We start from the raw sequence: 12,877 nt of genomic DNA, 5'->3' as shown, positions 1-12,877 counted from the left end.
GCTCAACCTCGTGACCTCTTGGTTTTTACTGTCCACAATGAGCTCTTCTCAAATTTTCAAGTGAAGGTTATTGGAGGAATACCATACACCCAGGTGCTGGATCTCCATCGGCCAATCACTGTGGTGTCATCTGCAAACTTGATGATGATGTTGGATTTTGCAGCAGCGAAATTTAGCATTTCACTCTTCCATCCTTCCCGAGGATATGGAAGTGATTAAGTACAGTAGTATCCTTATAGTATTAAAAAATCTTTGATATGGTTTTCACCCTGATGTTAGTGTTTTGTTTCTTTCAGACTTGTAAGAGTGAGCATGGGGAGGACTGGTAGTAAGGTGGTGCTGAGAGAGTCTTCAGAAGATGGAGTTCAATCACTGGTAAGGCCACAACTTTAATCACGCATCAGTTACTCAGCATCACCCAGTGCTTACTGGTGCATGAAATACAGGCAGGAAATCTCCATAAACAAGCACTGACAGAAGGATGGGACATGACAGCTCTGTGACTTTTAATGCAGCGCTCTCATAGGAACCCACTTTTCCAACGTGAGCTGATGATTTTAATAATCAGAGCTGGCTGGTCAGAAGTGTCTTTTGCTTCTGTACACTGGCCAGCGATGGGTATTTAGCAATGCTTAATGTGTACAGAGGATTACACTATATCCTCTGCATTCCTCCACTATTGTAAAACATTGAGAAGGCTCGCTGATGTTTTGGGGTTGCTTTGCTGCCTCACTCTAAAGCATTCTGAAAAGGAATGTACAGCCCAGTTTTAGAAAGATGTGCAGTTCCAAAAGGTGTATGATAGTTTTGTATAATATATTGCATTGTCATTTGTAAAGCTTATTGTAGTATATGTAGTTTATTTACCATGATGATTAAAAAATAACACATTTTAGATTTAAAAAAGTATAATTCATACATGTCATGTGCCCTTGCCTCCAAGGACCAGTTAGCAAGCTGAACTAATACATTCCCCCCTCAAAAAATAAATAAATAAATGTACACAGTCTTGGATATATCCAACTGCCAACTGGACAACATCTGTCTGGCTTTAGTGGACCACAAGCTATAGCTGACACTGGCTCCTTTACACCAGACAGCGATGGATATTTATTGTACAGAGGATCACACTATATCCTCTACTACTGTAAAACATTGAGGGGGCTTACTGATGTTTTGGGGTTGCTTTACTGCCTCACTCTGAAGCACTGTGAAGTAAAAAGATTATAAAGACATCAAGTAATGTACAGTCCAGTTTTAAACATATGCAGTTCCAAAAGGTGTATGATAGCTTTACTGTTTTGTACGACGTTGTAATACTATCATGCGGGTTGCTAGCTATGGCACAATGCACCCAAATAATCCAAAGTGATGAATCGGACCCTTTTACAATCCTCTTTCCTCCTCTGTCACTTGAAAGTAAGTCGCCTACTGGAGTTACATGATAAAACATGACAGGTTTTGTCAGACGAATATACAGGAGGTTATGAGAACCGGCTCAGCCGAAAAAAAGCAAGGACTGTACAGCACTAGATCCATTAGCAGCAAACAAGTGACTCGATTTGCATGGATTAAGGGCAACTCCACTCCTACTGGGATTAAGCGGTTAAGAGTAAATCTCTAGATTATCAAGTCAAGCGGTGACGGTGGAAATTGAATAGTCGGAGGAACAGCAGTGGGTTTGGGACTACAAGTCGATCGGGGAGAGATGACTGCCCTGTTTGTGTACAGTACAATATTTTCTGATTTGTAATGACTGAATAGGAATTCTTTGTGTCTGGTGAGTACGATTGGTTGCATGTACACTGATCAGCCATATCATTAAAACCACCTCCTGACATGGTGGTGGTGTGTTAGTGTGTTGTTTTGGTATAAGTGGATCAGACACAGCAGCACTTCTGGAGTTTTGAACTCTACTCTATTAGACACTCCTACCTAGTTGGTCCACCTTGTAAATGTAAAGTCAGAGACGATCGCTCATCTATTGCTGCCGTTTGAGTTGGTCATCTTCTAGACCTTCATCCGTCGCTGTTGCTGGATATTTTTGGTTGGTGGACTATTCTCAGTCCAGCAGTGACAATGAGGTGTTTAAAAACTCCATCAGCGCTGCTGTGTCTTATCCACTCATACCAGCACAACACACACTAACACACCACCACCATGTCAGTGTCACTGCTCCTGACCTTTGTAGAACAGGGTGAAAGGAGGTGAAAAAATTATGTAGAGAAACAGATGGACTACAGTTAGTATTTGTAGGATGGAAGGTAACAGTGAAACTTGCTGAAAGCCTACAATCAGGTCTGGAGATCAGGGAACACACCACCCTCTTGGAAGGTGACTATTTTCCCCATACCCAACTTGGGAGGGACCCCCAAGTTCCTCCCCCTACAGTCAGGCATTTGCTAAGAAGTGTGCAAGCAACTACTAAGAAAGGTTCACATAGAAACACTCACTTACTCACTTTCTCAACCGCTTATCCAATTAGGGTTATGCTGAAGCCTATACCAGCTTTTCAATGGGCGCAAGGCACACAGTAACACCCTGGACGGGGTGCCAGTCCATCACAGGGCAGACACACATACATACACACACCCATTCACCTATAGGGCAATTCAGTGTCTCCAATTAACCTGACTGCATGTTTTTGGACTGTGGGAGGAAACCGGAGCTCGAACCCAGGACCTTCTTGCTGTGAGGTGACAGTGCTACCCACCGAGCCGGAGATCTTTACCAAAACCAAAGCTGAAACAATGCTTGAGTTCCTATCAATAACAGAACTACCAGCACATATCTGACCTCCCCAACGCCCAGTCCAGTCCAATGACAGTGTTCATCGAAACAGGAAAATTACCTCTGAGCTGTCTTGACATTGCACCTTCTATTAACTGACTAATTTGGAATTGGGTGAATGAATTACATTGTGATTAATATCATGATCTGTGTGTTTGCTTGTTTAGCCTAATCCAGGAACTATCTTACAGAGCCTTACCACAGGAAGCAAGATGAAACTGAAATGGACTCATCTGGGTCTGATCTTTTTCCTATCTCTGTCTATCATTATGACCGGCTGCTTCCTCTGGCAGTATCACCTGCCAAAGTCAATTTCAGGTAAGATCTTTGAGTTCACATGTTGAAAATAGAAAAGAGAAGATATACAAGACATACCCAGAGAAATATACAAGACACACATGGTATACATTTTATGCTCAGAGTTGATGTGTTAGAAGCAGGAAAAATGGGCACGCGTGAGGATTTGAGCGAGTTTGACGAGGGCCAAATTGTCATGGCTAGACGACTGGGTCAGAGCGTCTTCAAAACTGCAGCTCTTGTGGGGTGTTCCCGGTCTGCAGTGGTCAGTATCTATCAAAAGTGGTCCAAAGAAAGGAACAGTGGTAAACCGGCGACAGGGTCATCGACGCACGTGAGGAGCGAAGGCCGGCCCGTTTGGTCCGATCCAACAGACGAGCTAGTGTAGGTCAAATCGCTGAAGAAGTTAATCCTGGTTCTGATAGAAAGGTGTCAGAATACACAGTGGGTCACAGTTGCAGGGCTGTTTTGGCAGCAACACAATATTAGGAAGGTGGTCATAATGTTATGCCTGGACTTCAACTCTGTATTATTTATGTCTATTTTCTAATTATTGTATGTATAGTAAATATATCATGGACATATCCGGGGTGTTTCCTATCTTTCGCCCAATCTGACCATGAATAGGACAAAGCCGTGATAAAACAGACAATGAATGAATTAATTAATAAATTATATCATTTTTTTCCACTAAGAAAATAGCAGACTGTGTAAGCTGCTCACAGATCCTATTAAGGGCTCTTGTATGTGGTGTCCGTGGGTGAATTAACAGGCTACAAATAAACCAAATGTTTTATTCTTTTAAATGTTATTCCACTTTTTAATGTTAAATGTGTTGCTTCATGAAATTACCCGGCTGTAAAAGGGTCAGTCCACACTGTACCTCAAGTGCCGCATACATATGTGAGTCATAGTTCACTTATATTAATTCAGTTCGATACCCATTTACCTTAAAAGCAAAGCATTATGTGAAAGTGTGTCATTTTGGGATTCATCTTTAATGTCAAGGTTCCATTTCTGTAATATTTTTAACCACATGATGATGTCTGTGTTTATGCAATTGCGCCTGTACCCGCTGTTTTATGACTTGTATATATCATATTGTCAAAACAACCCCTTCTTTTTATAATAGTCAGATGTTTAAGCCAAGCCCACTCAACGCCTAAGCACTTGGGGAAGGGCGTTCCCACTGGCGAAATGACCAGGTGCTGAAGGTAATAGCTGAGCACGTCGGCAGCGCCATCGAACAGGCCAAGTGGCACATTTGTAAGAGCTGGTGAACATCCCAAACCCGAGCCGAGAACTCAAGCAGGCCTCTTAGGCGCAGCACACGACTGGCAACTCTGGGTGGACCTGTGCAAGCAACTTGAATTCCCAAAGAACATCATCAAAACCACTCTTAGGCCAGGCATTGTGCTGGTTTCAGATATGTTTAAGCAGGTGATCATACTGGAGCTGATGATACCTTGGGAAGAACGGATAGAGGAGGCCAACAAAAGGAAGAGAGAAGGGGGTGGAGGGCACCGTGCTTACTCATTGAAGTAGGGGCGAGGGGCTTTGCAGAAAGGGCACAGAAAAGGAAAGCCATCAGACAAGCTTCATAAGCAGCAGAGAAAGCTTCAAGATGCTTGTGGATTAGGAGGGATAAACCCCAGGTACTATCACTGATGATGTGTCCATGTGCATCACTAGATTTATCATGCAAACAACACACCCATGGATACATGAATAAAAATGCAACAATGGCACATTACAGTCGTACGACGAGTACCAAACTAAATAACTTGAATGCATTCCTAACCCAAACACGATGCACATTTATAAGGTAATGATTTGTTTTTTAAAAGGAATCAGCATGCAACACTTTTGTTTTTTCACATTTAATGGCTTCTGATAAAGTGCCTTCCTCTAACTGCTTCTCATTTACCCAAATTAATAACAGCTTTTCAATTACTTTGAGTGTTTGGGAACACTGCTTTGTTACTGCTTTAACTCCTTATTGCTTCTTTTTCTTGATGATGGTGAAGAAGTGATTTTCTTTTCTGCTCAGCGCCATCACTGCTCATTTTCCTAGGACCCATGATGAGACCCATGATGTCCACAGAAGCTATAGGATGAGACTCTTGTGACTCTTTGTTTCAGCTGGAAAGGGTAGTAAGTCACGAAGCAACCGACACCAACAAGTTCTAGTTTGCGTCGAGCGTCGAGTACCGAGCAAACGATGAGCACCGGGACAAAATGTTCACGTATAAATGCATGAAGTACCAAATTCAACAAGTTTCAAAGCAGTCGATGGATGACACCAAAGGATGACTGTTGTTGCTTCATAGATTTCTACTCCAGTGACTGGAGATTCAATTGGGACAGTGGTAGCCTAATGGGTAGGGCTTTGAGCTATCAACTGAAAGGTTGAGAATTCGAATGCCAGCTCTGCCATGCAGACACTGTTGGGCCCTTGAGCAAGGCCTGTAACCCTCTCTGCTCCAAGGGCATCATGCAATGGCTGAGCCTGTGCTCAGACCCCAGCTTTCAAACAAGCTAGCATATGCAAAGAAATAATTTTATTGTTCTGTGCACGTGTATACACCAACCAGACATAACATTATGACCACTGACAGGTGAAGTGAATAACACTGATTATCTCTTCATCACGGCACCTGTTAGTGGGGGGGATATATTAGGCAGCAAGTGAACATTTTAACCTCAAAGTTGATGTTAGAAGCAGGAAAAATGAGCAAGCGTGAGGATTTGAGTGAGTTTGACAAGGGCCAAATTGTGATGGCTAGACGACTGGGTCAGAGCATCTCCAAAACTGCAGCTCTTGTGGGGTGTTCAGTATCTATCAAAAGTGGTCCAAGGAAGGAACAGTGGTAAACCGGCGACAGGGTCATGGGCGGCCAAGGCTCATTGATGCACGTGTAGTCTGATCCAACAGACGAGCTACTGTAGCTTAAATTGCTAAAGAAGTTAACTCTGGTTCTGTCAGAATACACAGTGCATCGCAAAAGGGGGACCAACACAATATTAGCAAGGCGTTATGCCTGATCGGTGTATGTATATATAACAAATAAAGGCTTTCTATCGTATTCTATAAATCGCCCTGACTAAAAAGCAGTTTGAAGAAAAGGAAAAGCTGTTATCGTCCCAAAGTGGAAAGCAATTTCATAGTAATGGCCGTGATTTTGTAATGCCATGTCCAACAAGCTCCAAGAAGTAGGCCAAATAGTGCATCTCATTACATGACATCTGGACAGCTGAAGCATGTAATACATGTTAGGATACCTGCTTGGAAATTAAAAGTGTTATTTCAAAATTAAGCTTTCACTTCCACGTTTTATTTATACTATAAAAATAAATAACTGCTAATTCACCTAAAAGCACTGAGCACCAGACGTTTGACCACTGTGACGATTTCCCAGAAGCGCTGCAACAGGTTGACAAGAACACTCCTTTCATTGCTATTCTCAGAAATGTCCTCTCATAACTTAACATAAATTTTTCCAGTGCAAGCTAGTTTAAATCGATTGAACTCTTTTCTGTGTGAAATTGCTGTCAGCCTCTCTGTCTGTGATGTGCAAATACTCGCTGGTAAATTAAGTTTTATTATAAATAAAGAACAATCAATTTAGAAATAAAATTAATCAAATAAAGGTCAGTGTTAGACATACTGAGAATTATTTCCAGCCAAGATAAAATGGACATAAATGTTGTTGCTTACAAAGGGGGCAAAACAGTGGCTCGGTGGGTAGCACTGTCGCTTCACAGCAAGAGGGTCCGGGATTTGATTCCCAGGTGGAGCAGTCTGGGTCCTTTCTGTGTCTGCATGGGTTTCCACCGGGAGCTCCGGTTTCCTTCCACAATCCAGACATACAGTCGGGTTTGTTGGAGATATAAACATTTCCATGACTGTTTGATATTAAAAACTTGAACTGATGAATCTGCCCTGTCATAATTGTAACCAAAGTGTGTAAACCTGACGTTAAAATCCTAATAAATAATTAAATAAATAAATATAAATAAAAGTTGCTCACAAGGTGGTTTGATTTTGGTTGAAAAACAGAACAAATTGGCATTTTTTTAATGTGGGTTCCTGACCCCCTGCCTCAAATAAACAGTAATTGTTATATTATACCAAGGATAACCTAACAACAATCATTTATTTAATTAAGATTATTTTATTAATTGTTTTAAGTTTAAACCAAAGTAGATATATCACATGCAATTAAAAGACATTTACAGCCAGACATCTTCACACTGGGACAAATCTGGCAGGTAGTAATAATAACTCTGTGTGCACCCCTTTAAATGCACCCCTTGTACATACTTTTGTAAAAAAAAAAAATACTGTATATCATCCATCCATTTATCATTATTTTACACCAGCACTTTTGGCTGCAATATCAGAAAAAAAATGTACATACAGCCCCTTCTACATGGTAAAGATGTGTGCCTTTTGGTGACAACGGAGAGAAAGACAGAGAGCAAAAAATAGCTAATATTCATAGATAATTTTATTAATAATAATATTAATATTAAAAAAAATAATAATAATAATAATGATAATAATATTACATAATAATAAATAATAATATTCTGTTAATATTAAAATTCTGTTTCTGTTAATGTTTTCCAACTCTTGGTAAAATAATTACATTTTTTTACCCCCCAGAGAAAGATTTGGAAACAAACGTCAAATCTGACAAGATGTGTCCCAGATTTCCTGAGCCCACTCCACTAGAGCATCCCATTCCCTACCTGAGAGAAGCACTGGAAAAGGTGAACATGTTCATTTTACAAAACAACCTACAAAAACTTGATATACACTGTATGACTAAATGTGTCTTAACACCCTTTCAACTGTTCAGTTTAGGTTGCAACAGGTAATTTCCATGGGTTTACCTCAAGACAGCATTAGGGTGACCATATGACCTCTTTTTCCTGGATATGTCCTCTTTTTTTTGACCTTTTGCATCTTTGCTAAGGCAGAGATGGGGTGGAGGTTAAACCAAATGCATCAAGCCTTGTATTTATGGCAAATGCTCTGCACACGAGTGCACAGCCGTGCTGGAAACATTAGATGCAAGTGAAAAAATTTGCAATGGGTGTAACTTGAATAACTTGAGGCATCAACTTTTGACCATTAACTGTATTAATCACATGATGTGAAACTCATAAGTAGATTTAAATTATTATTAGACTAATCCTGAAGTTAAATGTGTTCATAAAGTGCACAGACAAAGAAAATCTCTTACAATCTAAGATACAATCAAAAAACCACCACCACAGATAGTCAGATTGAACTGAAACAGAAACCTTGGCTCTGTTCTGAAGATCGTATGTGATTATGTTTTTATTTGAAGGTGGACGCAATACTCCGACAAAGCATCAATTCCACCAGCCTTCCTGCACTCTCTGCCATCGTCATTTACAACGATACTGTGCTGTGGACGGGAAACTTTGGCAAGAGGAACAGAAGCGACCCTAACTCAGCTCCTCCAAATGAGTACACCGTATATAGGTAAGCTGTGAAACATCAGCTATTAGCGTAGTTAGTGTACGGACAGAATATCGAATTGGTTATAGCATATTGGAACTACATTTGTATATGAAAATGGGATTTGTGGACGAAAATGGGACAATAGTGTTGTTTTGTAAAGGGGACTTCATTTAAGCAATAGAACACGAGAGGGAGTGTGTTATCGCGAATAACATCACGGCTGTGATCCGGTCGCAGGCACGAGCCGAAGGCGAATATTGGGACCTTTAGAAATTCTTCGAAAACCTAAAGCATTTTTATATATTTTACTTCTATAAATTGATTAGAATATCTAGAATATCTGATGGCATGGAGAAGCATTGCAATCATATTTTGTTAGAGGGCTCATGTTTTAATTTCATTTCATTTCATTTCATTAATTCAATTTAATTTAATAATTTAGAAGATCTATAAAACATCCTGGTACTTTTAAGTATTTTCCATGTGTCTACTAGATGAAATAGAAAAGATCAGACAGAAAAACACTCTTCTTAACTAGGATCCTCTAGGACTGTGTTCTTGGAACAGATGAGAGTTTAACTTTGAGGCAGAAATGCTAATCTGTGTTTGGAGACATGGAGGGAAAACAATGAATAATGAGATGCAAAGCACGATTGTTTGGTGTCTTTATGTGATTTAGTTTGATTATTATTCCAACATTTTTTTCTGCCAATGCTACTTTGTCAAAATCTCAAATCCTAAAAGTGTTTTAAGGTGTGAATGGTAGGTGTGTTGCTGAGAAAAGAGCTCCAAATGAGATGACATCGGAAAAGCTCATAACCAATTAACCCCCAGAAAGAAGTAGGATTTTATCCAACAGCAGTTGGAATTGAATACTGATGTATTACAGCATGACTCCCAGACCTGGATCACCTCTGGCTCTGACTAAATGCAATTATCATATTAATGAAAACGTTTCTACTGTATGACTCTACAGGCAGAATACTGAACAGTTATTCAGGTGGTGGAGGTCAGCACTGGTGGCTAATGGTTCCTTCGACACATCACGAGCCACTTTTAACTCCCTTTTTCTTCTAATTTGATCATTTCTAATTATCTATGAGGAGGGCCAGGGACACACCTCCTTTAACTCCTGTGAAGCAGCCAATCATTTACAACCCCAAATCAGAAAAAGTTGGGACAGTATGGAAAATGCAAACAGTAGACAGTTTGAACTTGATATATTTCATGTTTTATCTGCTCAACTTCATTTCATTTATTAATAAACATCCATTCCTGCATTTCAGGCCTGCAACACATTCCAAAAAGAGTTGGGACCGGGGCAATTACATTTACATTTTCGGCATTTAGCAGACACTTTTATCCAAAGTGACTTACAGTACTGTGACAGTATACAGTATAAGCAATTGAGGGTTAAAGGCCTAGCAGTGGCAACCTGGCAGTAGTGGGGTTTGAACCAGCGACCTTTGGATTACTAGTCCATTACCTAAACCACAACAGTCCCAATTTAGGACTAGTATTGAGGAGAAAAAACTCAATAATGATGTGATGTCAACAGGTGATTGTAATCATGTTTTTTTCTTATTATTTGCATTTTCCATGCTGTCCCAACTTTTTCTGATCTTGTACAGTTATCTATACATTATCTGAGCAAATATAATTTTTTTTACAGGATTGCTAGCGTTTCCAAGCTCTTCCCCACTTTGATGCTCTACCGGCTCTGGGAGGATGGTAAAGTTGGCTCGTTGGATGACCCACTGGAGAAGTATGTGGAGAACTTTACCATTAAAAACCCACTGGGCAAGAGCAAAAACTCTGAGCTGAAGTATGTCACGGATGGTCTGATCTTCGTGGACAGCGGGGAGGTTCAGATCCGGTCCTCTTCCGTCACCCTGCGGAGAATGGTCAGCCATCTATCTGGTGAGTCTCTTGCCTCCAGTTTAATTTGATTATTGTTATTTATTATGTCTTTACTTGTGGCTCTTTGCATAAGTTACTAGTCACAATGTAGAAATTTAGAAACCCAGGAGTTCTAAGTGATTTAAGCTTAAGAACTGTGGTAATAGAGTGCACAAGGTTAGCAGCCAAGGAAATAGGAATCGTTTCTAAGGTAAAGAGAGAAATATGCAAGAGAGAAGATGCAAGATACAAGTTACACCCCAAATGCTTTCTAGAGACAGTAAAGAGGAGAACTTGAGGACCCATAAGAACCCTGGGAAGAAAGATGACGTGGAAGCTGAAGAAATCAAAAGCCGGCATGAGAAGTGGTCTCGGTATGCTTGTTAGTAAGGACTTACCTAATTTACAGCCGTGAAAATCGTGCCACGGACCGTAAAATAAGCCGTTTCCCATGTAATATGCAATTTGTTGTGAAATTAAAAATTTTAGGTTTGTGTTTAGTGATTTAACATTTTTATTTGTGTAGCGTATGAAATATGAGGCACAATATGAGGCGGTCCTAGCAATCATATGGCAATTAAGTTAGTGTGACAGACCTGTTGTGGTGTAGTGTGCTGCAGATGTTTGATGTGTGTGTTTATGTACTGAGTGCATTTTGTTACATTCTTTAATCAATGGAAAAGTGTGCTTCTCTACACACTTGATCATCTTTGTGCTGTGTCTCAAAAGAACAAGCCAGTAAAGTATTAAGCTTCCGAGAGTTTGTCTATGTACAGTTTATTTATTTATTTATAACCTTCACAAACTTTAAAGATGCTCGGTTACACTTAGACAATATATCCAATAATTCTGTGGATGCGGGGGAAGGGAAAGGGGGGGGTCAAAACACAGATGATAATTTTTTGTCTTTTAGCTATTAAGGTAGCTGTGCTGTGTAGTGTAAGTTCCATTTGTTCTATCATTTAATTTAGTGTTATTTAATGACTACCATAAAATGTAGCACTTTTCTTTAAAAATCCATGAAATCTGTGATTTTTGAAACACAAGGTCTGCAAAATTAAGCAAATTTTCATGTGAATAAAGAAGGGCCCTAATCATTAAGCATTGCCCTGGTGTATCTAGTAACACTGCAGCAGGGAATGCTTTGAAGTAAAGTCCTGAGTCCTAATTTTAAGAAGCTATGAAGACACAACAATACGTCATATCAGGTGGAAAAAATAAGATGTTAAATAGGATTTATACTGTATAAATGTCTTACCTTCAAATGCTACCTGCAGGTTTGCCTAGAAGACTTCGATCCACTAACCTGTTGTGGAGGGGCAAGACTTACGATGCTATCAATCTTCTACATGACGATGTGCTGGTTGCAGATCCGGGAACCAAGTACGTTTAAGTTGTTAGGTAAAATATCAAGGTATCCATAAACTTTTGGTAACTTGTCCTTCTCTTTTGACCTCTGTGTTCATTTCAGAGGTTCAGAGGTTTCTACAGGTTTTGTTGCCCCTCTGAATGTTAACAACCCCAACACCCCTAACCATTACCTTGGTTCTGGGCAATACAGTTTGTGTTCTACCATTAAAATTCCACCAAGCTTAGCCATAGGCTTACATTCTCCCATACACATCAGCTATATCATCTCAATTCCTACTACAGTAAAACGTTAGTTTACTCTGAGTGTCTGTGTGTGATAAGTTCTTCCAATTGTGCATTTAAGGTTTTGCAGGGCTCTTTCTCTCAGACTCAGCAATTGACACTGATGTAGAAGATCTGAGCACCAAGATTTCTTTAAGATCTCCTGATGTGCTAACATAAGTTAAAACTCTTAATACAATATGATTTTTGCTAATATGATGTTCCTAAAATCCTTTTATTTTTATTCAAGATGTCACTACAGCAACTTGGCTTTCTCCCTGTTGGCTCACGTCCTGGCTGAGAGGGTGGTGGGTGTGAACTACCAGCGCTGGATCTCTGACAACGTCCTGGACCGCTTAGGGATGGAAGACACAGGATTTGATATCCCCCCCAGCATGCACAACCAAATGGCCGTGGGAGTCTACGGCAGCGGCAAGCCCGCACCGCTTTACGATCTGGGCTGGTACCGGCCTTCGGGTCAGATGTTCTCCACGGCGGCTGATCTGGCTAAGCTTGCCATGATGCTCCTGGGGGCTTACCATCGCAAGCTGTTGGAGCCAGACACCCTGAAGATAATGCTCACCCCTTTGTTTCGCTGTGATAAAGGCTACTTCGCTAACCGCACTGGAACCCCATGGGAGGTGAACGAGCAGTTCGGCTATGAGCTGCTTCGTAAAGACGGAGACCTGGATGGCTACTCTGCTACGTTTTCCCTAGTACCCCGACTAAAGCTAGGTTTGGTTGTTCTAATGGCCGGAGCAA

General features: G+C 40.5%; 1 protein-coding gene across 1 annotated transcript in view; it reads left to right on the top strand.

The window, feature by feature from the left end:
- Positions 1-288: 288 nt before the first annotated feature.
- The window catches only part of lactbl1b (lactamase, beta-like 1b), a 13,056-nt gene continuing 467 nt past the window's right edge, over positions 289-12,877 (top strand). The window contains exons 1-7 of the mRNA XM_062987049.1: positions 289-375; positions 2,958-3,108; positions 7,757-7,863; positions 8,448-8,605; positions 10,257-10,504; positions 11,761-11,866; positions 12,366-12,877. The exon at positions 12,366-12,877 is cut by the window's right edge and continues 467 nt beyond it. Coding sequence (XP_062843119.1) covers positions 313-375; positions 2,958-3,108; positions 7,757-7,863; positions 8,448-8,605; positions 10,257-10,504; positions 11,761-11,866; positions 12,366-12,877 — 1,345 coding nt within the window. The 5' untranslated portion in view covers positions 289-312. The remainder of the gene's footprint in view (positions 376-2,957; positions 3,109-7,756; positions 7,864-8,447; positions 8,606-10,256; positions 10,505-11,760; positions 11,867-12,365) is intronic.

This window comes from Trichomycterus rosablanca, chromosome 24 (genome assembly GCF_030014385.1).
Source record: "Trichomycterus rosablanca isolate fTriRos1 chromosome 24, fTriRos1.hap1, whole genome shotgun sequence".
Classification (NCBI taxonomy): Eukaryota; Metazoa; Chordata; class Actinopteri; order Siluriformes; family Trichomycteridae; genus Trichomycterus; species Trichomycterus rosablanca.
This window is presented reverse-complemented; position numbering and strand designations above follow the sequence as displayed.